General features: G+C 41.9%; 2 protein-coding genes across 4 annotated transcripts in view; one reads left to right on the top strand and one right to left on the bottom strand.

Moving 5' to 3' along the window:
• Positions 1-13,667, top strand: part of sec24d (SEC24 homolog D, COPII coat complex component) — a 128,785-nt gene extending 115,118 nt beyond the window's left edge. The window contains exons 22-23 of the mRNA XM_084311720.1: positions 8,812-8,901; positions 10,800-13,667. Of these exons, the coding sequence (XP_084167846.1) occupies positions 8,812-8,901; positions 10,800-10,940 (231 nt within the window). The 3' untranslated portion in view covers positions 10,941-13,667. The remainder of the gene's footprint in view (positions 1-8,811; positions 8,902-10,799) is intronic.
• Positions 13,668-22,842: 9,175 nt separating this feature from the next.
• The window catches only part of kcnip4a (potassium voltage-gated channel interacting protein 4a), a gene marked incomplete at both ends in the record, with an annotated part of 306,188 nt that continues 301,120 nt past the window's right edge, over positions 22,843-27,910 (bottom strand). For all 3 annotated transcript variants that reach the window (XM_084312712.1, XM_084312711.1, XM_084312710.1), the window contains 4 exons: positions 22,843-22,890; positions 25,445-25,507; positions 26,008-26,112; positions 27,294-27,401. In XM_084312712.1, coding sequence (XP_084168838.1) covers positions 22,843-22,890; positions 25,445-25,507; positions 26,008-26,112; positions 27,294-27,401 — 324 coding nt within the window. The remainder of the gene's footprint in view (positions 22,891-25,444; positions 25,508-26,007; positions 26,113-27,293; positions 27,402-27,910) is intronic.

Below are 27,910 nucleotides of genomic sequence, written 5' to 3' on the forward strand. Positions count from 1 at the left end.
CAACTGACAATTCATGCATTTTGCAAACTAAGAATATAGTGAGGAAATGTGTTCTATTAAACCGTGTTGGCCGAACAGTCTAATACAAATAATTCATTTCAAATCTCTTTTTTTTTGTCACACTACATTTAGACTAATAGCTACATTATAATCAACATTATCATGTAGCTTCATTTTGTCCTGATATCGGCAGCTGGTGTTTCTATAAATGTTTTGTACTTAGGTGAGGTCTGAATATATATAACTATAGCCGGTTTCACTGGTATTCTGTTGCTAGGTAACAGTTTGGACCCAAGTGTATTTCCTGTCAGTTATCGAATTAGTGAACATTGCAAGAGGAAATAAACTTGGGTACATTTAGAATGTTTATATTGTCAATTGTATGTTGAAGGAAAATGCCAACTTTTTGGGAAATTTGCTTATTTGTCATCTACCCTGGAGTTAGACAAGCAGATACATACCCTTTTCTTCTCCGTGCAGGCATTAGGCTTAGGGAACAGCCGCACCGTTAATCTATTTTAGCGTAATTCACTGGAAGTACTGTAGGTGTGCCAGTGTAGCCTACAGTAGTTCCCAACAGTCACGAAATACACTCCAAAACCTTCCTGTAAACATGTTGTGACCTGTGTATTTACCAAGTGGAAAAATAAAAAAAAATATAAAGAATTAGACATTTTAGTTTTCTAAGCAGATATATACTCTGAAATGTTTTTAGCCAAACCACTGCTGCCTGGGCGCAGTGATTTTATCACCCCAAAAGCCCTGCTTGTCTTTTTTTTTAAACTTACATTTTTATTAACATTTATAGACAAACAGCACTTAAAAAAAAAAAAAAAAAACTAACAACACAATAAAAACAAAAAAAGCAGTGCACATCAATGGTTACATGGGTATCATGGTTCGTTGTCTGGTTCCACTACAGTTGTTTTCCAGGTACTTAATACAAAGGTTGATTGTGTACCTCCCTTAAACAGGTATAAAAATATAATTCCTACTCAAAGATATTAAATACTGACTAAGGCATGCATGTGTGATATGGGTCCAGAGACCCTCCTTGAGCTTCTTTCTTCCCTTATCCTTCGTCCTTTTTCTTTTTTCTTTTTTTTTTTTTTTATTAACTTTCACTTTGCCTTTTGATTCACCCATACACAAACCACATCATCCCTGAATATTAATATAACACTGTTAAACAGACATAAATAATAAAGTATAAAAACATAAAACAATTGTAATACCCCAAAAAAATAGAAAATACTAACTAAAGCATAGGTGTGTGACATGGGTTCAGAGACCCTCCTTGAACTTCTTTCCTCCTTTACCCTTCGCCCTCTTGTGTTGCATTTGGTTCTTCCTCTGTGATGTCGCTTTCGTTCCCTTTATAATCCTCCCACTTTCCCCATCTTTCCCCAAATTTCTCTTCCTGTAACCTCAGCATGTGTGTTATCCTCTCCATATCCTGTATTTCTTCCACTATTCCTACCCATTGTGCTATTGTCGGTGGGTCTTCCTTGTACCACAGTCTCGTTATTGCTTTTCTGGCCGCTATCAACATTATCTTTATTAAATATTTGTCCCCCCCTTGTATTCCCTCGTGTGTCAGGTCTCCTAAGTAAAGCACCAGTCCTGTTTGTGGTAACCCGTATCCTAATATTCTGAACATTGCCTCCCCTATCTCCTCCCAATATCCCTTCAGCTTCTGACATCCCCAGAATATGTGCGTGTGATTTGCCCCCTCCTTCCCACACATCCTCCAGCATGCTCTTTGTGTTGGTGCATATTTTCCCTTCAGCTCTGGGGTTATAAAGAATCTGATTATGTTTTTCCATCCAAATTCTTTCCATATCCTCGATCCTGTTGTTGAATGTTGCACCTTGCATATGTTCCCCCATTCCTTCCCTGTTATTCCCATCTCTAGTTCTCTCTCCCATTTCTCCCTTATATAATCGGTCGTGTGTCCCTTGCTGGTCATTATAGCCCGGTACAGTGCTGATATTACCCTTCCTTTCCCTCCTTCGTATGCCCTTACTATCATCCTAATTATTCCATTCTGTTCTTCTTCCTTGTCCCCTCTTATTTCTTTATTATAGTAATCTCTAATCTGTAGATATCTGAAGTGGTCCTTGTTTTCTAGTCCAAATTTCTCCTTTAATTTTTGTAGTGTTTGCATTTCCCCCTTCTCTATCATTTTGCATATCGCTGTTGCTCCCCCCCTCTCCCACCTTCTGAATCCATGGTCTAACCTCCCTGGTTTGAATCTCTTGTCATGTGCTACCCATCTCAGGACCCCTGACTGCTTCTCCAATTTGTGTGTTTTTACTACTCTGTTCCATATGGTCAAGGTGCATTTGGTGATTGGATCTAATAGTCCCTCTTTTTCTTTAAATAGTTCCCTATCTCCCACCAGAGCTTGTACCTTGTATCCCTCCCCTTCTTTTTCAATGTCTTTCCATCTTGCCTCATATCTGTCGTTACACCAGCACGTCACTGCTCTCAGTTGTGTTGCATAGTAATAATCTTGTAGGCTGGGTACTGCCATCCCTCCCTCTTCCTTTGGTAGTTGTAGTGTTTTATATCTGACCCGTGGTCTTCTCCCCGCCCATATGAATCTCGATATCAGTCTGTCCCACTCCCTGAATTGATTCTGTGGTATTTGTATCGGTAGTGACTGGAATAGGTACAGTAACCTTGATAGTATGTTCATTTTAATGACCTCTATTCTTGAATTGAAGTCCAAGGGCATTACTGTCCATCTCTCTAAGTCTCTCTTGATGTTCTGATTTATCTGTGTATAGTTCGCCTCAAACAGTTTCTCCACCCCTCTCGTGATGTTCACCCCTAAGTATTTAATCTTGTCCATGTCCCATCTTATCCCGTACTGTTCTCTAATTTCCGTCGTTGGGGTATAGTTCCATGCTAAGGTCTGTGTCTTTGTCACGTTTAGTTTGTATCCTGAGTAGTGGCCATATTCCTTCAGTAGATCCATCAGTGCCGGGAAGCTCTTGCCTGGTTGCCTCATGTATACTATCACGTCGTCTGCAAATAGGCCTAGTTTATATTCCGTTCCCTTTATCCTTACTCCCTTAATGTCCTCGGTCTGTCTGATCAGTTGTGCCAGTGGTTCTATGAAAACGGCGAAGAGCGTCGGTGAGAGACAACATCCCTGTCTGGTAGCCCTCTCTAATCTGATTCTATCCGTCAAGCTGCCATTCACCTTAACCCTCGCTGTCGGTTCTTGATATAGCGCCTTGATCATCTTCATCGCCCTCCCGTTCAGTCCGAACCTCATCAATGTTTTATATAAAAATGTCCAGCTCACACTGTCGAATGCTTTTTCTGCATCTAGGCTAATCAGTACCGCGCTACCCCCTTGTTTTTGTATCTCCTCTACTATGTGTAATGTCTTTCTCACGTTGTCCTGTGTCTGTCTCCCTTTAATAAATCCAGTTTGATCTTCATCTATAATGTCTGGCATAAACGTCTCAAATCTCTTTGATATTATCGATGTATACATCTTGTAATCCACGTTGAGTATGGACACAGGTCTGAAACTACTACATAATTCCCTATCCTTCCCTTCCTTCGGTATCGTGGTGATTATGGCTTCCTTCCACGAGGGGGGCATTTTTCCCTCTTCCATCGTGTGTCTGAACGCCGCCCCTAACATGGGTGCTAATTCAGTTCTAAATGTCTTGTAGAATTCCGATGGGAATCCGTCGCTCCCCGGAGACTTGTTGTTTTTAGCTCTACTAATTGCCTCTTCCAGTTCTTGTTCCGTAATTATTTTATTTAATTCTTCATTCTGTTCTTTCCCTATCGATGGTAACTCTAGCTTCTCCAGATATGTTTCTATTTCCTCTTCTCCCGCTGCTTTTGGCTGTGTGTATAATTTCTCATAGTATTCTCTAAATGTCCTCTCTATTTCAGCTGGGTCCCTCAATATTTCATTAGTCTTTGTATCCCTTATCGTGTGTATCGTGTTCAACTTCTGTTGCGTCCTACAGTAATTCTCCTAGCCAACAGTCTGGTCGCTTTTGGTCCCCCTTCATAGTATGTTTGTTTCATGAACCTCGCTTTCTTTTCTATTTCCGTCAATAATTCCCTATTTATCCTGGCCTTTACTTCTTTGATTTCTCCGAGCGTTTCCTGTTCTTTTGATATCTGGTGTCTCCCCTCTAGCTTCTTCAGCTTCCCTATCAGATTGTGATATGTCTCCGTTCTGGCCTTCTTCAGCATTGCTGTCTTCTCCATCAATTTCCCCCTTATCACCACCTTCAGTGTGTCCCATAGAATGTTCGGATCTACCGCCCCGTTGTCATTTTCTTCCTTATATCTGGCTATCTCCTCCTTGATCTGACTCACCACCCCCTTGTTATTTAATATTCCTACATTTAGTCTCCAGATCGTGTTCCTCCGTCTCCCTTCTAGATCTACTGTCAGATATATGGCACTGTGATCCGATATGTCCGCTACTCCTATTCTGCTCTCCCGTACCCTGTAACTGTCCCCCGTCGTCATCAAAAAGTAATCTATTCTCGCATATGTCACGTGCGGGTGTGAGTAATGTGTGTATTCCCTGTCCATGGCGTGCATCCCCCTCCAAACATCTGTAATTCCCATTTCCGTCATCTGAATATTCATATATCTACTGATGGGTGCTCGTCCTTTTCTAGTACTCGTGGTGTCTAGGTCGTGATTCAGTACTACGTTAAAATCTCCCGCGCATATCAATATCCCTTCTAGTTCCATCACTATCATATCAAAAATGGTCTCATATAAATCCCTCTCACTCTCTGGGGGTGCATAAACATTCACTAACGTAACCATTTGGCCCTCCATTTTCCCCTTCACCAGAACAAACCTTCCCTCCTTGTCTCTTACTTCCTTGATCAATTCAAATTTGACTGTGTTTTTGATTAACGTGATTACTCCTCTCCTCGGGTTCCGTTTAAAGGAACTATAGTATGCATTTTCATATCCAAATCTCTTCAGTTTCTCATGATCCTGTGCTACCAAATGTGTCTCCTGCAGAAAAATCACTTCCATCTAACTTTTTTTTACATTTCAACATCACTTTGCTCCTCTTTATCGCCTTATTCATTCCATTAACGTTTAACGACATCATTTTTATACCTTTAACCATTGTCATCTTTCTTCTTCTTTCGTCTGTCAGTCCCCCCCATGTCACATTCATTCCCCCCTCCGGTTGGAGCCTCCGCTCTCTTCACCGAATACATATAATGATTAACATAAATAAAAAAACATAAACTTTACATAAAGTGCTCCCAAGGTGTTCGGGGGGTCCCTGTGTCCCCCCCTGTCCCCTGCTGGTGGGTGAGGGGTAATTTCTCTCCTAGCGAGAGGCCCCCTCCTGACGGCTTGGGGGTTTGAAACCCTTACCCCCAATCGCTCGTCATATTTGTCCAGCTTTCTTACTGTTTTTCTTTTGGTGTCGAGCTCCTGGTCAAAAGCGCTCTGTCCTTCCTTCTGACCAAAGACCCTCTTTTCCTAGGTCCCTCTCAATGTGTCTCATATGTTTCAATGCCCCTCCTTCCTCCCAAACCCGTGTGTGGTGTCTCCTGTGTACCCCTTTTTACTTTCTTTTCCTCCCCTCTATTTTCTATGTGATGTCCATTTATCCCCTTAATCCCTTCCAACTGTGTTACTCGCAGCGTGTGTCTATGTATTTGTTTCAGTATGTTCTGTGTCTCGTCTATCATACCTAGTTATATTTCCATTTATTTCCTCCATCAGCATGTGTATTATGTGTCCATGTATACGTTATGTTCATTTCTATATCCTGCCTCTACCTGGGAATGTGTGTTTATGCATATGTTATTTCAGTTTCTATATTTTGTCTCTATTTGGATAGTTTTTTCAATCTCTTGTGCGTGTACTCATCCGTTCGCCTCCTCCCGCCTCCTCTCCCCTCCTTCTCCGTCTCTGGCCTCCTCATCCGTCTCCGCCCTCGGTCTGTCACGTTTCACCTCTGCCTTCTCCTCTCTCCTCCCTCCTCTCCCTGGTTTCGGTCTCCTACTCTGGTCCATCTGCGTGCCCCCTCCAATCTCTGCTGCAGGCTCCGCGTCTGGTCCTCCTGTCTCCTTCCTTCTCCGTCCTCCGCCATCTGCATCCCCCGTCGTCTCATCTCCTGCGCCGCCTCTCGTGCCGTCGCGTACGTCACCGTCCCTTCCTCCCAGTGAATCCTTAGCGAGGTCATGGGTGATTGGAATCTCATTCCGTTTTCTTTCAGAGTTCTCTTCAGTCCCGCGTAGGACCTGCGTGTTATTGCTACCGCTGTCGAGTAATCGTGATCAAACGATAGTCTTTTCCCTTCGATTTCAATCTTCTTGGTCCACGCGGTTCTGAGTATCAATTCCTTAATCTCAAATCTCAGAAAGTTAATAATCACCGCTCTCGGAGGTCTGTCCGGTTTCGGTCTCGGAGCCAACGCCCCCTGTGGGCCCTCTGAATCTCCATTTTTTCCAGTCCCGTCTCCTTCAATTGCTCCTTGATAAGCTTTTCTACATAATGGGTCACCGATTCCCCTTCGACTCCTTCTTTCAATCCCCATATTCTGATGTTATTTCTCCGTGACCTCCCCTCCATGTCCGACATCTTTGTCTCCATCTGTTCTTGTTTCTGAATCGCACATGTTAATACCTCGTGTATCTCTGTGTTCCATTCCTCCGCTTGTGCCGTCCTAGTCTGTAACTCGGTTACGTTTCTGTCCTGTTCCGCCATCTTCTCCTCCACCCTTTTGAGTTCTGTATTCATTTCACCTCTGAAGTCCTCCTGTTCCTTCCTCAATTCCTCCCGTAGCTTCCCAATATCATTCCTTATCGTGTCCGTGTTCAGTTTTATCGCCGCTGTTATGTTCTCCAATATCCCGGCCTGCATGACCACGGCCCATCCTGGCATTCCCGTGTCTGCCTCAGTGGGACCTTCCCCTTCTTCCGCCTGTCTCTTCTCGGCTTCGCTTCGGGGACTCTGTTTCTTCAAATTCACCTCTTCTCGTGTGTTCTCCATTTCTCTTTCCTTCACAATCGTTGTCTCTTCCTTACTTCTCGTGTGCATTTTCATTTTTAATCACTTTTCGGGCCTTTTTTTATCCGTTTTTTCGCTCATTTGACCAGGAGCTCTATCGCACGTGTGTTACCTGTCTGCTCTCATACCGGAAGTCAAAAGCCTTGCTTTTCAAAAAACAACAGGGTTTTTGAGGTGATGAAATCACTGTGCAGCAGTGGTTTGTCAAAAAAAAATTCAGAGGATATATCTGCTTAGAAAACGAAAATGTTTAAATTTCTCCATGTGGTAAATAATAATGTTTATAGGAACGTTTTGGAGTTGTATTTAGAGTGTATTTCCTGACTGTTGGGAACTAGGCTATACTGGCACATCTACTTCCAGTGAATGCCGCTAAGCTAGGCTAACGGTGCGGCTGTTCCCTAAGCCTAATGCATGCACGGAGAAGAAGGGTTTGTATCTGCTTGTCTAACTCCAGGGTAGATGGCAAAAAAGATAATTTCCCAAAAAAGTTGGCGTGTTTTAAATAATCAATCAATCAGGCAGGGTGTGATTTACCGGGTTGGGGGGGGGGGGGGGGGGGGACAGATTACCAAATTATGATTGGGGGTAGGTAAGATAATTTCTATGTTCTGTTCTACATTCTGTTCTACAGTGTTTCAGCTGCTTAACCATTTCTGCTTTAATTAGTTAATTAATCTAAATGCTTCCATTTAGATCAAATGCTTTATACATCATGTAAACCTGTATTCTTATTCAGCATTACTTTACTGTCCCGCAAAGTCGACACACTGTCCTGCATTTGGTCACAACCCTACACGAGGAAGACGGAGCAGCAAACCATCGCATTATATTTCAAACAACAAACTAAACAGAAAATACGACTTTCTGTTGTATCGTTTATGAGATGTGTCAGTTTTATATTGATTTAACTATATATTTTTATGACCTACATAAAAACAAATCTCCGTCCCCCCCTTTTAACAAATCACACCCTGCAATCGGGTTATGCATGGTAACAATTTCCATAGGTAATGACTAACATGTGTGTGTGGAGGTATCATCTTGCCACAGCGGGACCTGGAAGTTTGCAGTTCGCCAAGAGAGGGAGTGTGGGAGGTTGGGTATAGGCAGGGCCCAGGGGGTAAAGTACTTGAGTAATTGTACTTTGTTACAATACTTAAGTACTGTTTTTGGGGATTTGTACTTTACTCAAGTATTAGGTTTGTATACTTGTACTTTTACTCAATTACATTTCAGAGAAAAAAAACATACTTTTTTACTCCTTACATTTAAAATGCAGACCTACAAAGTACAAATCTCGCAGGTCCAACAATTTTAATTTGTATATTTGTTTCTCTGGCCGAACTAACGTTAACGTTATTAATCCTGCAGCCGCACTTTATTTAAAAACAGCCAATCAAATCCCCATCAATGGAAAATGAACCCGCCCATACCCATGCTGATTGGTCCTTGTGCAAGACTAGAAAGCGGAGATCTTTGATTAAACACCTGCTATCAGAAGAATAGTCTTTTTACTTAAGTACATTTAAAAGTAGAAACTTTTTGACTTTTACTCAAGTGTGTTTTTAGCCAGATACTCTGAATTTACTTGAGTACGATTTTGAGACGGTACCCATACTTTCACTTAAGTATAATTTCTGGGTACTTTTTACACCCATGGGTATAGGTGTTGGCTACCTCTTTGGTTACATGTTGATCACGGATTGTGCCTTTTGCATTTGTTAAGAGAGTTATCTAATGTCTTTGTTTCCTCTGTGTGTCTTCCAGAGCGCTCTACCGGAGCTGGATAACCCCCAGTCCAACAGGATCCGTGCCATCATTGCCTCTCTGCTCGAGAAGAGGCCCAACTCTATGAAGGTATGGAGATAAATAACTCACCAAATAGAACTCGCCAAACCTCCTCCGGAACCCTGGGAGCTCACCGTCCCTCCAGGGAGGGGGGGGGGGGTACAGAAATAACTTAAAGAAGTATATATCAAGCCAGCCCTTCTGTTTATATTGTATGAGTTTAAGTTTATTTATTTATTTTGTACCCAGGGACAGTGCACATTAGTCAACGTTTTCAGTTTCCACATCAATATAAATGTGCCAGAATTAGCTAATGAGCTAGTTTTCATCTGTATGAATATGATTGTATGAAGGCTACAGTAAATTAATTTATTTTCAAAATAAATAAACATAAACTAGCTCAAACCTGAGCCACATAGCAAGAAGCTCCTTTTTGTTGTACTTTGGAATTAACTACCTCTGACTACCAAGCAAAGTCAAACAAACAAACAAACAAAAATACCTTTTAAAACTAAGGTAAAGGCTAAATTATGGGAAGAGCAAATGGCTCAGCAGCCATAGGGCAGGAAATCAGATTCCAGGGCTAGAGTAGACAGGGGGTCCTGAAACTCTAGTTCTTCCTATAGTAGTAGTATGTGCTGTGTTTTTATGTCTTCCATCGAGGACCACCTTGGAAATAAGTGTTTTAATGAATGCTTTTAAGTGATATCCTCAGGAATACAAATTGGTCATGATAATTCGTTTTTATGATGCGTTTGTCATTTCCAAATAAAAATCAAATCAAATCAATGTGTCAGAGAGGCTTACGACGCTGGACTTTTAAAAAGGATCAAAATCACAAGCCGAGATCCTTGTTGTCGTCACACTCCTTGATAATGCTGTTGACTGCCTGCTGTACACTTTATCACTGGTGCTCTAAGGCCTAGCGACGAGGATGATCGTCAATAACAATGAAAGGTCCCCTGATGGTCTATTATTAGTCTTTCTTCTTTGTAATTTTGGGCTTCATCTACAAATATGGATTTATCTCGCCATGGCATCATAGGTCCCATCAGTGAGATATTTGATTGTTTGGAATGAGAAATGTAATGGTTGAGTCTAAACGGTCGTCACAGTATGGTTTTGACTCAAGTAATTAAATTACTGTAAAATTATGCTTATTCCATGGAATTTTATTGTTGATTTGAGTCTACGTGGTTCTCATACCAAACAATGCAAATCATGTGGCTCAAAATCAGGTTGGAACTGAGACACATACAAATCTGATCAAAAAACATAGTATTAATAATAATAATTATATATATATATATATATATAATAAATAATCAGATTTGATTTATTTAGACAAATAATGAAAAGATTTGTGCCACAATGTGTGCAAATTACTTTGAACACTAGAGGGCACTATGTATTATTTCTTATTAACTCTGATTAACCCTGTGATTAACTGATAAGAGATTGAGGCGGATTCCCTGCTGGGGCTACTCAGGCTAAAGAAAATGTATTCACTCATGGTACCAATTGACATATGGTTAGAAGAAGATGCATATTGCTAGAAGGTCCATGGATTTGGACAACTAATGTGTTTATTGGAGTGTGAATGTGATACATCACCATGAACACATCACTCTAACTCACCATCTTTAGATAATAAAGTACTCAACCTCTACTGTCTTTAACTATGAATGAAGAACACATCATTCTAACTCACCATCTTTAGATAATAAAGTACTCAACCTTTACTGTCTTCATTATCTAAAGATGGTAAGTTAGAGTGTTGTGCTCATTCCTTGATTAAGTACTCAACCTCTACTGTCTTTATCTATGAATGAACACATCACTCTAACTCACCATCTTTAGATAATAAAGTTTGAAAACACTGTTCCTCTGAAAACGTCCGAGGTACTCGATCAGGAACGGTTTAGTCGACGGGCTTGTAAAAGTCTTGCTCCACCTCTCCTCCCCAGCTCCAGATTGTGAGGCAGAAGGATAAGTCGGAGGCCATGTTCCGCCAGCTCCTGGTGGAGGACAAGGGTCTGCACGGCGGTGCCTCCTACATGGACTTCCTCTGCTACTGCCACCGGGAGATCAGGCAGCTGCTGACCTAACGAGACACACGGCGACGCACACGTCTCACAGGGTCAGTCTCAGGAGGCTCCCGCTGGTTCTTCATCCTTCATCCACGCAGCAGGGATCGAGGTCCAGAGGATGAAGGTACAGCAGGAGAAGGGAACCAGGGAGCCTTTCGAGATTCAGCCTCATGACGCCAAAGCTGCCTTTCCAACACCCTTTATCCGCCCCTCGTTATCCATTAGTCTATATGTAGTTCTATGGGACTCTCGGCCCGACGCCTCGCCTCACATCACCCCCTGTGCACTTTAACTTCTAAGTAGATCTGAATTAATTTAATGGACATTGTGCATAAAACTTTACCGGCCTCTTGGTCGGTGTAACGCGCGCCCCGGGCTTTCAGGCTCAGGGCATCTCATGAGGTGACGGAGCGGCGGTTTCCTCGACGACAACAGATGTTCAGCAACCGCGGGATCAGCCGTTCCTCCTACCACAGAGAGTTGGACAACGTTCCACTTCTATGCCCAAACAGGAAGTAAACTAACTGCGGTGCTGCCTAATACTCTTTCCCTCAACATATTGGATACATTTTATTATATTATTGTTGCCCTCCATATCTTTTTGTCTCTTTTATAAATAAGAACCGGAAACAAGTTGAAGTTTTAATTTAATTTCATGGTGTCCGTTGCGGCCTTGTTTATTCACTGTGTCCATGGAGACGATGATGAACGCAGCCATAAACGTATGGTTTCTTTACGCAGGAAGATAAGTCTGTTTACTTTTCTGATAACTACATGACTCGTAAGCTTAATTTTTGGTTATTTGTGATACCCTGTATAGACCCAATTCAGTTAAGTTATAGCCGCATTTTCTTTCAAACTCATTTGGTCGTGGATGTCCGGATTTGGTACAGATTGTGCCTCTCTTGGGGGCAGAGTTGTTTTGCAGGCTGTGAAGTACAGGCGTAGAGACCAGAGGCCTTCTATTTCGACCAATCAGCAGGCGGATGCTTCTAAAAAACACTGGTCACCATGACAACCGAGTTGGTTAGTTCTGGAAATTGTGAAAAAAGAAAAACAATTATTAAAAGTTTTTTTATCTGAACAAGACACGCTGGCTACATTTTGCACTGTATGGGGTGAACCAATCAATAAACGGACCAATCAACCAATCGATGGAGGCTGACTTTATGCACACGGCCCGTTGGTAAAAGCAATACACCACAATACTCATAAATGTAATATCTCTACCATGTGTTCTCCCGGGTAAAGCGGTTGTCCCCAGTCCTTGGAAATCTACCAAGAAGTGAAAAGACGCAGGAGTTATTATTGGTTGCGAGATGGGCTCTACTTCTCCTCTTTACGACTCTCTAACCGTACGCTCAGATACGACGCAAAAGAGAAATACCGTCTCACTTTACAGTTTGACGTTAACCAGCAAACCTGGCGTGGGAGACACTAGTGCATTTGGTCTCAACGGTGGCATTGTTGACATTTACAAAAAAACTAGATCATTTCTAAATGTAACCCGTCCAATGTCACTCACAGCTCTCACATTCATAGCGGTCTAGTTCATGTTCACCGTTAAGATATACCTGTATTTGCTCCCATCCCGTCTGGCGAATTTCTCAGTGAACACCTTTCGTGCCGCACCAGAGCGAAGCTGCGTCTTTTCGCCTCGGTTCGCATCTTTTCAAATCGACTTTGTATGCGTTCGAAGTTTAGTTTTACGTTGTATTTGAACATACAGTAAGGATCTGTTTATGTTCAATTGATCCATCGCTTCCCCTTTCGTGTCTTTTTGGACACTCCAGTAGAGTAGAAGGTCACGGCGCCGGCAGGTTTGTGAGGCGATGTTCTTATTTATAAGGGAATACATCCAATCTCCCTTCAGAGATTCCCTTTGTTTGTTTATTTTTAGCCAAAACACGGGCTGAAATAAGAACATTTGGACTGAAAATTGGTGCGACGGCTATTAAATTAATGGCTCACGACACCACGTGATTTTAGTTTAGTTGATGATGCCTTTTATTTGAAGAGAGTATAACCGAATTATTGTTTCACGGAAACTCTGGGACCAAAATCCAGTAACGGTTAGGCTCGCTGACATAATATATATATATATAACCACAGGCAGCATTATCTGTAATGAGATTAAACATTCCAATTAAAGGTTTTTTAAATACAAATATAACGTCATATGCCTTGGTTTTTATTTTATTATTTTGATTATTTTTTCTTTTTAAAACAAGTTATTGCTCCTGTGTTATTTACTGGTATTGCCATGTATTTTATATAAACATTGTACAATGTTCTATACGCGTTCAGTGCGAGCCAATGTTTGTGTTTGTTTGTTTGGCTTAGGGGAAAACGTCTGTGTCCTGAAAATATTTCCATCTAACTTAAGGGTGGAAAATCCACCCTAAAGTAGAATTCACATCTATTATGTATGTAATATCATACAGCTCAGTTATCGATTTGTGAAGACGAACAAGTCTTAACGGTAACCCTTTCACTACCACACTACAGAAGGTTAACCCTTTTACTACCACACTACATGCAGTTAACCGTCTGTAGTGTGGTAGTGAGAGGGTTAACCCTTTTGTAGGGTGGTAGTGAAAGGGTTAAGTGGAACACAGGAGAGACGAGACTCATCAAGATGTCATTGAGAGACAAATCCTGGCGCCCCGCCACAGACGGTGAATAATAGTGTAACAACTCCTGGGACATTGAGACAGTAACCATGGTGATTTTACGGGGGGGGGGGGGGGGGGGGGGGGCATTCAAGTCTCGATGCTCTGCTTTCCAACTTAGGGGAGTTGTCTCGTGTTTTATAGATATCAACTTAACTGTCCCAAGATTACTGTAATAACACATTCTGTTTTAGGGTGGAGTTTCCCTTTTAAGCCGTTATGGTAGTTGTTTAAAAGATGTCATTAATCAAATTATTGTGTGATCCAGAGATTTCTGTCTGTTTGGTTTGAATGCAAACACATCTCTCAGGAAATTTGTGTACCTTTACCACGTCTGGGTGTGGAGTTGGAACTCCTGTTTTTATTAATTAAAATCCTGACTATATCATGATCCTCGATTCCTTTTGTCTGGACACCTAACCATGGGTTCATTTTTTAAATAGTTTTTTTAAGAACCGGAAATCAATTAAAATACACCTTGAAATTGTATAGTACATATACAACCCAGTCTTGTACACTTAATAACCAGACAGACAGACCACTTTCAAAATGTACTAGGAGCTGAGGAATAGAAGCAGGGTTTGTCCTTACAGTATGCCACAGATACACATACGGAAGAGCCAACCTCTCCTGCAGTTTTAAGCTAGACTAGTGGTCCGTATCCACTTCCATTAATTTGTGCTAAGCTATAGGCTAGCTTACAGCCGGATGGCTTTCTACTGAACGCACAGAGAGGAAATTGGTATCTACATCTTCTCGTCTTACTCTGGAGAAGACGGTAAGCAACTCCCATATGTTTCTGCCATGTTCCTTAAAATTAAAATAGCATAGTCTCTGTGACAGACCCCGTAACTAAACATGCTAGTCAATGGGGGTGCATGGAGCATCAATATTGCTTAGCAACAGAATGTTGAATGTTTCATGCTCCCCATTGTCTTCCATTATTGCCATGTTTAGTCTCTGCTTCCAATATCTCAAAAACCAAAACATTGGTGGAATTATTTTTTAAGGACTTATTAAAGGTGCTGTAAGTATTCATTTGTTAAAATAAGTTCTCGACATTCCAACAGCCATCACTGATATATTATAGTGTTTGGTCAGTATACATGGGTCTCCCAGTCCATCCGCTCTGCAGTAAACAGAAATACACTTTATCCGATTAGGAGAGAGAACTCCACACTGACACAAATATGAAATAAAAACGATTTTTAAGCAAATATGTGCTTGATTATTATTATGTATTTTCTGTTTACTGCAGAGCTGAGGGACTGGGAGACCCATGTTACTGACCGAACACTAAATATCAGTGATAGCTGTCAGAATGTAGAGCTATTTAAATGGCAAATGGCTGCATTTATATAGCAGCTTTTATCCAAAGCGCTTTACAATTTGTTCCTCACATTTTACCCATTCACTCACACATTCACACACGGACGGCGGAGGCAACCATGCAAGGTGCCAACCTGCACATCGGGAGCAATTCGGGGTTAAGTGTCTTGCTCAAGGACACTTCAACACGCTGCCCGGGAGGAGTGGGAATCTAACCGGGATTACCAGACGACTGCTCTACCTCCTGAGCCACTGAAAGATTACCACTTCCAGCTTCTTTAATCTGCTTCTTAAAAATGTGGTCAATCCCTTTTAAAGGTAATTTGCTAAATGTGATTCGAGCACCTGGATTCATCTGAAGGCCGAACACCAAACAATTAAAACACAGGGATGGAACATTCTGAGACGTTTATTTGTAGCTCTGTTTATAAAATGCACTCGAAAACAAAAATGACACACAACTGTACATGTGAAATGCCTGGACAAGCGCCTCCTCGTCTGTGTGGGCAGAGCAGCTCCCTTCCCTTGTGTTCACCTCTCTCTTTAAACCCGACCCGACGGAAGGCAGCGCTGTCCAGAAGCAACACATTCCAACATGCCATTTGTTGCTATAATCCTTTCATTTATCGCATATACATGGTTTACACACAGCATCCAATATTAAGGTTCTTCTAACCGTTGACTAAACTCGTAAAAAGATCCATAATGTTGTCCTTAATGTTAAGAAATCATTAGGGGTTGGGCACGTTTAGACTCATATTACTTCTGTACTTCTGTACTTGTATGTAGAGACAGCAGTTGGGTAAGGGTACGATTTTATTTTATTTTCTTTCTTATAGATACACAAAAAAAAACTGTTTGTCTTGTAAATTAAGTCCAGGGGTGTAAAGTACTTGAGTAATTGTACTTTGTTACAATACTTAAGTACTGTTTTTGGGGATTTGTACTTTACTCGAGTATTATTAGGTTTGTATACTTGTATTTTTACTCAATTACATTTCAGAGGGAAAAAACATACTTTTTACTCCTTACATTTAAAATGTAGACCTACAAAGTACAAATCCTGCTGTGTTGTATCATAAAAGCACCACTAGGTGGGGCCAGTCGAATTCCCTTCAACCAGAGAGCCATGCGGTGATTCTTCACAGAAATGATCATCACAGTCATACAAATGTTGATACAACGGGGGCAGATAATGCACTTGGTTTCATATGAAACCACAGTCAAACGTGTTGATGATCACAAGCCGAACCATACAGAGAAAATCAGGGAAGTAGAACTATGTAAGCAGGCTTTCAGTCCAAACTATAACGGCTTCAGGATCTCGGCAGTCCAATAAAAGCAACTAAGCTTTAACACATGCACTTCATGCTATTCTGAGAGAGAGCAAAGGACAATTCAACAAGTCTTCATAACCGGGGTCCTTTTTCATCTCTCTCACCCAGGCAGTGTCGGGGGAGTTTACTCGCGTAGCTGTGAGCTGTAGCGATGATGGAACACTGGGTTAGTGAACGGAAGGGCTGATAAAAAAAACAAAAAAAAATTATCATTCCATTTGGGCTGTGGGGGTTGTTTAATGTCTGATTTAACTTAAATTTGACTAGTCAAAGTGCATGTTTGGGGGCGATTATCTGCTAATTTTGGCCAATCAAAGTCGACTATACAAATCCTTAGTTGGGGACTGGCTAACCTCGTTCCCAGTTTTATCTCTGTGAGATGAAGCCTGGGAAAGAACCAGGCATGCGTTCTTCATGGGACGGGGTTGCTGCAACCCCAGATAAGTACTCGCTATTTGCATATCAACAGCGCCGGTCGTCAGGTGTGTTAAATACGTTCTCAGATACATTCACACCTAACTTGTTGTGAAGACATGTGTTGCATTCCATTCGTAGAGGCAATTAGGCACTGTCTTTAGTCTGTGCTCAAGCGAGGGGACATTAAATGCGCATTCGCGGGAGCGCGTGCACGCGCCCTCCCAGATGATTTCAATAACGCACCACTGGAAAGAACTACGGCCGAAAGTGTCTATGGGGTAGAATTTCCGGTGTATGTACCTGGAAGCTGCCTCCGAACGGACCAAACTTTTCCCGAATCTTGTCGGCAAACAAGCTAGAACGTCCCGGTCATGTAGTAAATTATTCAGGCAAAGCCGTTGCAGTGGCTTAAACGAGCACTTCACATGTTTCTATAATTGTTTTGTCGAAAACCGGAAAGCCTGTAGCCTGTACTTCCTGTACTTCCGTTTAGACTACTTTAGGAGGCCTATCTCATCCAGCCTAGGGACTGGCCTAGTGAACGGACGTCGCTTTATTAAACGAAGCACATAGTCGCCGACCTGGCCCGGTCGAAACTCTTGAGGGGAAAAAACTTTGATGCAGGATTTTTCTTTCCTTAACTTTAATCTATACTATCCGGCGGTGTACGCTAATTGGTGCATCGGGAGTCAAATGGCCGTTTGTGGTGTAGGATAACTGCTGCTGCTGAGCAGAGTGTTTCTACAGGGTCTGGACCCACATGGACCTACAGCGTGTGTCAAACTCTGCAGGCTTTGAGATCAGTGTCTGGGCGTCGGGTGGCCCGGATTATACAGCTCAATACAGTGATGTAGATGGAAAAAATAGCAATCGCTCATGCAATCCTGTCATCTACGTCGTTTTATTGAGCTGCACTATAATTAAACAAAGGTTCAATGTCTTCGAATAATGTGTGCAAAACTACAGAATGATGGGTGCATAATAAATTAGGATTGCTTGTTTTTTGTGAAGAACTGTAGTTGAACGGATTCAGAGCCAATTTTAGTTATTTGTGACGGAACCATCACAGAACCGAGAAGAATCATCGATGGTTCTCTATGGCGTCAATTCACGACCACAAAGGAACCTTTTAGTTCTGAAGTACGGGGCCCCGGGAGGTGACTGAGACCGGAATAAGAGCTCTTGTTGTCTGAGCGCTGCTACTATAATAATTAATAATAATAATTCATTACATTTATATAGCGCTTTTCTAGACACTCAAAGCGCTCCCCACAATGTAGGGTGGAAATGGTCTCCTTCACAACCACTGTGTAGCACCCAACCTTGGGCTACGCAGGCTCAATGGCTGCCATACACTGACACCCGGCACACATCACACTACACAATGGCTGAACGGCTCAGGAGACAGGGATTCATATCAGCCAATTAAGGGGAAGGGGTGATTAGGTGGCCTTGATGTCAGAGACCTGATTCGGAATTTGGCCAGGAAAGTCGGGGGAACCCCCTACTCTTTGCGATAGGCGTCCTGGGTACTTTAACGACCGAATTCAGTCAGGACCTCGCCGGGGGTTAGGCGTCGCTGATATCAATTTGCATTGAGAATTCTCCACATGGTACTCATGATATCTTCCGTGGCAGCTTTTCACAAAAGACTTCCAAACCATCTTTTAACTAAGAGAAATCCACTCCGTCAACAGTAACAGACAGTCGATGGGAATGACTCTGTACGTACGGTGGCTTTGTGACGTTCCTAGCATCAGGGAGGTCAAACGGGAGCTCCGCCCACACGATGCTATTCAGAAAGCAGTTTCGGCTGCTTACGTTTTCGGGCCACTTCCCTCAAACAAAAAGCCAAAGTCGCAGACAGACGATACTTTCAATTTGTAGAACAAACGACCACTCAAATCGTAGTCGACCCCTGTGCGCACACACACAGGCTGCTATTTGCAATCATCTCGGAGCTCAAAAGGCTGTTTTCCATGATCGATTATTATGGATCGCTGTCGGGGTGAAAAGAAGCGGCTGGCTGACTCCACATGTATCGGAGGAGGCGTGTGGTAGTTCTACCCCCTCCCCAGGCCGACTGTATATGCGTGCAGCGACCAGGAAGGGAATTGGCATAACGACTAAATTGGGATGGGTGAAAAATACAGAAAGCCCAAAAATAAATAGAATAAAAAATAAATAAAATAACGTTTTGGATTTTCTTTTTTATGTTGTAGAGACCATCTCACAGAGGTGGAATATGCTATTTAAATAAATATTGGCTCTACCAATTCATATATAAAAAATGTAAAAAAAACATTTGACCTCCCTAGTAGTATTCCATCACAGACAATACCATGGCCAAAAAAAGCGATGGCCCTGTGCCATATCGATAGACGACACGTCACCAGCGTACTTAACATCCTGAGTTGACCTTAGTTAGCCCCGACGGGGCCATTCGACATACATTTAGAGGCCTGGGACGGGAAAAAGTCATCTAATTGCTCTTACGTCCGTTACACCGAACTGAACCTGGCCGGGATGGCAACGTTGGTGCTTAATTGCTTCAAGAACTCTACAAGGAATCCTGTAGTGCTCGCCTCCATTATGATGACTTTACCACGTCTACTTTATATACAATTAGGGTTGGGTACCGTTCACATTTGAACCGATAACGGTATCAGTACCAGTTCCTGTAATTCAGTATCGGTACCATTTTTCGGTACTTAACTCTCTCTGTAATACTTTAAAAAAAATTCATTTCAGTTGTAAAAAATAAGCTTCTCAATTTCAAATTCTCAGTAAATATTTATCAAACTCCTCTGACCTCGTCTGGTCTTTCCAAAGACCCAAGAGACGGGACAGTAATATATATTTGTGGAAAATAAAAATTACACTCTTAAACTAAACATGGAAAGGTACAACATTTTTGGTACCGATTGATCTGGCGTGAATCGGTACATGTAATTGGGTTGGTACCCTTACAAATACAGACTTCGGTACCCAACCCAATACAGTGTTACCTTCTGAGCCGTCTTGCTGAGAGTAAGGCCACGTTCACACTGCAGACGGAAGTGCCCCAAATCAGATCTTTTGTTGCTCAGTTATACAGTATGTGACTCACTGAATCAGATTTATTTCAGTGTAAACGGCACAAATCACATGGATTTGATCTTGGATCTTTTCAATTCTGATTTGGGCCACTTTCATACAGTATGTGGTCCTAAATCAGATACAGGTTTTTCAGCGACCTCAGTCTAAACAGTCATGCGACTTTCATTCACAAAATGTTACATCCTTTTCTTTATTGTTCATTTGCACATGCAGGTCATTTCAGGAGCCTGACCAGTTCACACTGATATGGAATCTGATATTAGCCACATAACAAATATATATATATATAATAATAATAATAATAATAATAATAATAATAATAATAATAATAATAATAATAATAATAATAATAATAATAATAATAATAATAATGAGAACAGCCAAACCAAAATAATCAGATCTGAGCAATAAATCATAATTGAGCACCAAGGCTTGCAGTGTGAACGCAGCCTGAGAGGTGAAAGATGGTAGGGAGTTGCATTGTTTTCCTGCCTGTATCTTGTCCTCAGAAATACTTGCATCTCTTTCAGAGAATTGAGAGAAAAAACAACAGATAATGTCAAGTGTGTCTCTACATCATTACATTTGATAAAGACAGCCGACATGTAATGAAAAGTAATACGACTGGCAACAATCCCCTTCAATACTCTTCATAGAAAGCATCACGGTAAGGCTGCGATCACATTGGACGGCTTTTTCAACGCGGCTGTGCCTTTTTGTTGACGGACCAATCAAATCAACCGAGGGGAGAGATTACAAACCTTGTTTGTACGACCAGGTCTTATCACGACCAAAGTATGAACAGCAACGCCTGGAGGGCTGAGTAGTAATACATGTAACTTATGTAACGTTAGCTGAGGTAGCAAGGGTAATCAGTAGTAATGTATGTAACTTATGTAACGTTAGCTGAGGTAGCAACAGTAATCTGTGGTATCGTTGCTCCTTGTCTACTTTAGATTCTCTATGTTCACCACCAACGCCTTGCGTTTTGGCGCAAGAAAAAGGCGGCCAATGTGATCACAGAAATTATTACTTGGGAGAGGTAATGTGTAATGATTCTGAATGACTTTTTAGATGTAACTTCTCCAATATTTCAAGTAAATTGATCTGAGCCAACCCAGTGCTCAAAGTAATCAATAATCAATATCAGGAATACTCTCTGGTGCTTTGATGGTAGTATCCGAGTTACTGTGTCTAATAATCGAGACGAATAGATCAATAGGCAGGGCAAACTGAAAAACTCACAATAACTTGCCTTTGTCCACATTGCTGTCGGTGATCTACTGGCTGTATATACCCAGCATGCCTTGCTTTTCTCTGACAATTGCGGCCAATCACTGCTCTTAAGCAGGAGCGGGAATAGATAGCAGGCAAACTGGAGCGTTTACCAAAGGATAGTGTCTAGATCCCACCACTCGGAAGGACAATGACTGTGACCTGGAAGTGGGTTGTGACCCACTGGCCAAGCTGCAAAGTGTTTATATTTATTATGTTGACCTTAACCCTAACTTTGACCTTACCGGTCACAGCCAAGGTCCTGAACGTGACGTGATCTAGACATCACCCTCCTAAAAAAACAAAAGGAAGTCGAGAACAAGCAGACACTAGATTTACACACAACTCAAAAGGATGGTTTACATTGCAATCTCAAACATTTATACCAAGAGCCTTCTTGACCCCTCTTAATAAACACTTAAATAAACAAAGATGAGGACACTAAAAACTCACCCCAAGAAGGGCGAAGTTCCGTGTAATACTGTACAGCTGACGCGCTTTTTGTACAGTGACTGTAATACCAAATAAATAAACTCAAAACATTGCTTTCGGTGTCACGTGTCACCTGTGAAATAGTGCTTTTTAAAAACATGAATGGAAACATAATCGATAGCCGTCGTCTCTTTACAGGGAATATACATACCGGTGTTGGATTAAAGGTATCAGAAAGACATTTAAAAGCAGCATTTACCGTCTCGTCTACGTTCACCCCATGGTAAATATAGCTACCTGTGTGCTTCTGTTGATAAACCCTCCATTATCAGCAGCCATTGTGACATCAAGAGCAATCCTTCCATTGTCTCCTTCCAGGTTGGCAAGTGAACGCAAACCAAGTGGAATTTTTTTTCTCATAGAGTTCTTATCTTATAGTATAGTATCTATAGTACAAGTTTAAAAATGGTACAATGTTAAGTATATATATATATAATTCTAAAATGCTTCCTTTTTTTTGGAGAGCAAAGGATAGACCGCGACAGCTGACTGTGCAATGGTAGGAACATTCTGGAATCCTCTGCCGTCGACCTCAGTCACACAGTGGCCGTTTCGCTCTCACGTCATGTGCTCAAGGGCTCAAATATTCTTTTCATATTTTATATTCAGATTTAACCCTTTCACTACCACACTACAGAATGTTAACCCTTTACTATCACACTACACGTCCTATGGATTCACAGGGACCGTACCCTTGAGGAGAAGGAGCGCCGGGGGCAAAAACGCACGAGCGACTGCCGGTATAAAACACAGCTGTGATGATAACACCCTCAAACTCGCCTCAAAACCCGAGCGCCGACTCACTTCCAAAACTCTTTTAATTTCCCCATCTGTCTGCGCGGTCTCGGGGGCTAGCCGCGGTGGTCTGCCGCAGTGGGGCACTCCAGAGACCATGGCGCGGTGAAACTCAATCTCGCTGTAAAAGGTTGTTCGTCTGGTAGAACAACTTGACACGGGCCTCTACGGTGAGAATGTCTATCTATCGCTCCGCAGCGTGAGCGGAACAGAGTGTACATGTAACTGGGGGGGGGGGGGGGGGGGGGCGATAACATCCATTCAATCAGATCCTGACAAAGCAATTCCAGAGTGTTGATACCGTGAGGCCTACTCCTATTCGGTGCCCGCTGCGATGGACAATTACTTCATCTGTGGTCAAAAAGTGTTGTTTTTGTTTTTGTAAAGTCTGCATAGCACACTGTACACAGTATAGAGTGAGAGTCCGAGTCCGAGGTCCAAGTCCGAGTCACGGTTGTTGGGGGCCACGTTGTGTGACGTGTGTCCCCGGGTCCCGGTCCAGAGTTAAATGACGTTTTCAAAGAGGTGCATGGATCTCATGATGTTTTCATCCTGCGAACAAGAGAAATTAACTATTGAGAAACTCTATGGTAGCGGCTCCTATTATGGGAGACAAATTACACTGTAATTACTGTGTAATAATAAGAGGCAGGGTGGCCTAGAGGTAAAGAGGCCGACCAGTAACCGAAAGGTGGCTGGTTCGATCCTCGACCCCGACAGGAGGGTGTATTCCAGCTGTGAGCTGGTGACTGAAGGGTGGCTGGTGTTACATCTACAGTGCCCACAATCCTACCTAAGTGCCTTTGAGCAAGGCACTGAACCCCAAAAGTTCTCCAGGGGCGCTGCACTGCAGGCGACCCTGCGCTCTGAGCTCTCTGATGAAATGCATGTGTGTGGATGACTGTGTGTAACTAGGAGGGATATAAGGACTGTGTGTAACTAGGAGGGATATAAGGACTGTGTGTAACTAGGAGGGATATGAGGACTGTGTGTAACTAGGAGATATATGAGGACTGTGTGTGTGTGTGTGTGTGTGTGTGTGTGTGTGTGTGTGTGTGTGTGTGTGTGTGTGTGTGTGTGTGTGTGTGTGTGTGTGTGTGTGTGTGTGTGTGTGTGTAACTAGGAGGGATATGAGGACTGTTTGTGTGTGTAACTAGGAGGGATATGAGGACTGTGTGTAACTAGGAGGGATATGAGGACTGTGTGTAACTAGGAGGGATATGAGGACTGTATGTGTGTCTAACTAGGAGATATGTGAGGACTGTGTATTTGTGTGTGTGTGTGTGTGTGTGTGTAACTAGGAGGGATATGAGGACTGTGTGTAACTAGGAGGGATATGAGGACTGTGTGTAACTAGGAGGGATGTGAGGACTGTGTGTAACTAGGAGGGATATAAGGACTGTGTGTAACTAGGAGGGATATAAGGACTGTGTGTAACTAGGAGGGATATGAGGACTGTGTGTAACTAGGAGGGATATAAGGACTGTGTGTAACTAGGAGGGATATAAGGACTGTGTGTAACTAGGAGGGATATGAGGACTGTGTGTAACTAGGAGATATATGAGGACTGTGTGTGTGTGTGTGTGTGTGTGTGTGTGTGTGTGTGTGTGTGTGTGTGTGTGTGTGTGTGTGTGTGTGTGTGTGTGTGTGTGTGTGTGTGTGTGTGTGTGTGTGTGTGTGTGTGTGTGTGTGTGTGTGTGTGTGTAACTAGGAGGGATATGAGGACTGTTTGTGTGTGTAACTAGGAGGGATATGAGGACTGTGTGTAACTAGGAGGGATATGAGGACTGTGTGTAACTAGGAGGGATATGAGGACTGTATGTGTGTCTAACTAGGAGATATGTGAGGACTGTGTATTTGTGTGTGTGTGTGTGTGTGTAACTAGGAGGGATATGAGGACTGTGTGTAACTAGGAGGGATATGAGGACTGTGTGTAACTAGGAGGGATGTGAGGACTGTGTTTATGTGTAACTAGGATGGATATGAGGACTGTGTGTAACTAGGAGGGATATGAGGACTGTGTGTATGTGTAACTAGGAGGGATATAATAATAATAATAATAATAATAATAATAATAATAATAATAATAATAATAATAATAATAATAATAATAATAATAATAATAATAATAATAATAATAATAATAATAATAATAATAATAATAATAATAATTCATGTAATTTATATAGCGCTTCTCAATAACCCGAAGTCGCTGACAATAGTCGGGAGCAAGAGTACAAACAAAGAAACAAAAGCACTATGAGGACTGTGTGTAACTAGGAGGGATATGAGGACTGTGTGTATGTGTACCTAAGAGGGATATGAGGACTGTGTGTGTAACTAGGAGGGATATGAGGACTGTGTGTATGTGTAACTAGGAGGGATATGAGGACTGTGTGTATGTGTAACTAGGAGGGATATGAGGACTGTGTATGTGTAACTAGGAGGGATATGAGGACTGTGTGTATGTGTAACTAGGAGGGATATGAGGACTGTGTGTGTAACTAGGAGTGATATGAGGACTGTGTGTGTAACTAGGAGGGATATGAGGACTGTGTGTATGTGTAACTAGGAGGGATATGAGGACTGTGTGTGTAACTAGGAGGGATATGAGGACTGTGTGTATGTGTAACTAGGAGGGATATGAGGACTGTGTGTATGTGTAACTAGGAGGGATATGCAAAAAGACAAATTGTCCTTGTGTACATTGACAATAAAGTAATCTTCTAACTAGCTAAGTACTAGCTACAAATACTGTACAAAGTAAGTATTTGTAAATTACGGATGAGTGCTTTCTCTGGGCTTTCTGCATATAATCCTTTTATCTGTAGATACTATATCTGTATATATATAATGTAAATGTATATCTATATCTGTACATATCACTTACCCACTCTCAACTAGTTACACTGCTGGCCAATATGACTTACTACCATAGTGTCTTTATATCTGTATCACTGTACATAATACTACTTAATACTACAACTCTGTACACACACATCTGATTAGTTGCGATTGGAGGATAAAGAAAAGAGGGTGGGGTTTGTGATAGGTCAGTGGTGGAAAGAGAGTGTCAATCACGCCAGCACTGAGGCCCACAACTCACATTTTGGCAGCAGTCAATGAACTCGTCTATAGTCACGACTCCATCCTTGTTCTTATCCATCTTCTGTTGGAGACAGAGAACAGAGAGCAGTGAATGACGAGGGATGCTTGGAGGCTTGTTGTGTTTGGGGGACTGACTGTTCCATGGGGGGTTCACATGCCTTCGAGCGACATTGTACTGTTGTACTTATTTTATGCCTATTCTTAAGTCTGCACCTTTACATTGCACTACTTTTATTGTATTTTATACCTATTCTTATGTCTGCAATTTATGCATTGTTTTTTATTTTGTCAATTGTGTGCTGATTTTATGCCTATGTTAATTTTATACTAATTGCTGTGGGGCACTCTGGACTGCGGTCCATGTGTGAAAAGTACTTTATAGATAGTTATTAATATTTATTATTGTTATATTGTAGAAATGTGTGCATTGAAATGTCTGTAAAGTCTTGACGACATTGAAAATGAGGGTGATCTCAATTGTCTTTTCGAGAATAAATAAAGGTTTGAATGAATGAATGAATGAATGAATTGGAACACTGGGGCTGCTGAACGAGGACTTGCCTGGAAGAAGATCTCCACGTGCGCCCGAGGCGTCTCGTCCTTGACGACGGGATAAGTGCACTTCCCCATCATGTCATAGATGGCCTTCATGATGTCCAGCATTTCCTATAGGAGACACAGCCATCAAATAATAATAATAAATGTATTTTGTATAGCGCTTTTCAAGGACCCAAAGTCGCTGACAATAGGCAAAAACAAAGAAACAAAGAACCATAGAACCACAGGGAAACAGAGAACAATAAGAATACACAAGAACATAAAACCATGAGTAACAGACAACAAATACAGGAGCCAGTAGGGGAGACAGTCTGGAAGTAAGTAAGGGAAACCGAGAGGGGGTGGGGGCGGGAGAGGAGAGAAGGTCGGGCAGGGGAAAAGGGGGTGGTAGGTTGGAGGAGGGTGGTTATGGGTAAGGAAGGTTGAATGCTTGGGAGAACAGGTAGGTTTTGAGTCTGGATTTGAAGGTGGAGAGTGAGGGAGAGTCTCTGGTGGTCTGAGGGAGGGTGTTCCAGAGTCGGGGTGCAGCATGTGAGAAAGCCTGATCACCAAAACCTTTTAATTTGGATGACGGGACGATGAGGGAAGCAGTGGAAGAGGACCGGAGGGATCGGGTGGGGCGGTAAGGGAGAAGGAGGTCAGTCAGGTAGGGGGATTTGATAATACAAATCATTGATCCAATACTTCTCAGTGAAACAAGTGAAGATATTTCAGCTTTAATCGTTGTAGTTGGTATATCTATGCAGTGCTTTTAGAGCAATTTACTATTTACTCAGTAGCTTTGTTATATATATATATTGCATTTAATCACTTGTTACACACTGTATACTACACACATGTCCTGTATATTTTTATGCATATTTTACTGTTACATTTACACTTTACATTTAGTCATTCAGGTGACGCCTTTATCCAAAGCGACTTACAAGTCCTGTACAACAAGTCGTAATTATCTCAGATCACATGGTATAATTGACCTCTCTCAAACCCCACCCCCTTTTCTTGATCCTTGTCCGAGGGAAGCAACATTTGTGATTGGAGGATCAAGAAAAGGGGGTGGGGGTTTGAGATAGGTCAATTGAATCCATCAGCCATATATTTTAAGTTTTGAGACAAACGGTATTTTCAAACCTAGTAATAATAATAATCATAATAATAACCTTTCATACAGAAACTGCAGCTCAAAGTGCTTCATAACAGAAAAAAGACAGGCATAAAATGAGCACATAAAGTGCAGGCATAAATCACAGTTTTTCACATTAGGATCTAAGGATTTACATGAAACATACTTCTTTAGTAATATATCCATCCTTATTGATGTCGTACAAGTTAAAGGCCCAGGTCAGCTTCTCCTGGACCGAGCCTCTGAGCAGGATAGAGAGCCCTGTGACGAAGTCCTGCAGAGAAGAGAACTTTGAGTGAGTGAAGGTCCGACGAATGGAGCGCTGCCTGAGCTGGATGGGACCAATGGAGAGGCAGGAAGGACCATCTTCACACACGCGAGGCCATTTAGCTCTTATGTTGTGCTCAGGTTGGGATTCCTTTTGGGATTCCTCATGGGATTCCTCAGCCCATTTCTGCATTGTACTGTATATTGTATTGTAACTCAGTTACTAATTTTTTCTACTCTGTATTGTATATTGTATATATATATATATATGTATATTGAACACTTTTGTGTACACTTGTTTACGTACTGTTGACTTTCTATTTTATACTTTTTCTATTTTTTTATCTAGCACACTCTCAGGAGCAAAACAGGAAAAAGCATTTCATATAAAGGTATTCTGTATTTTTGTATGACAAATTAATAAAGAAACTTGAACTTGAACTTTCCAAGGTGGCAACACGACATACGAGCAAAACGGTCAACGGCCTATAGAGGCCAACCGGTAAACCGAAAGGT

This window comes from Notolepis coatsorum, assembly GCF_963971535.1.
Source record: "Notolepis coatsorum genome assembly, chromosome: 4".
Lineage (NCBI taxonomy): Eukaryota > Metazoa > Chordata > Actinopteri > Aulopiformes > Paralepididae > Notolepis > Notolepis coatsorum.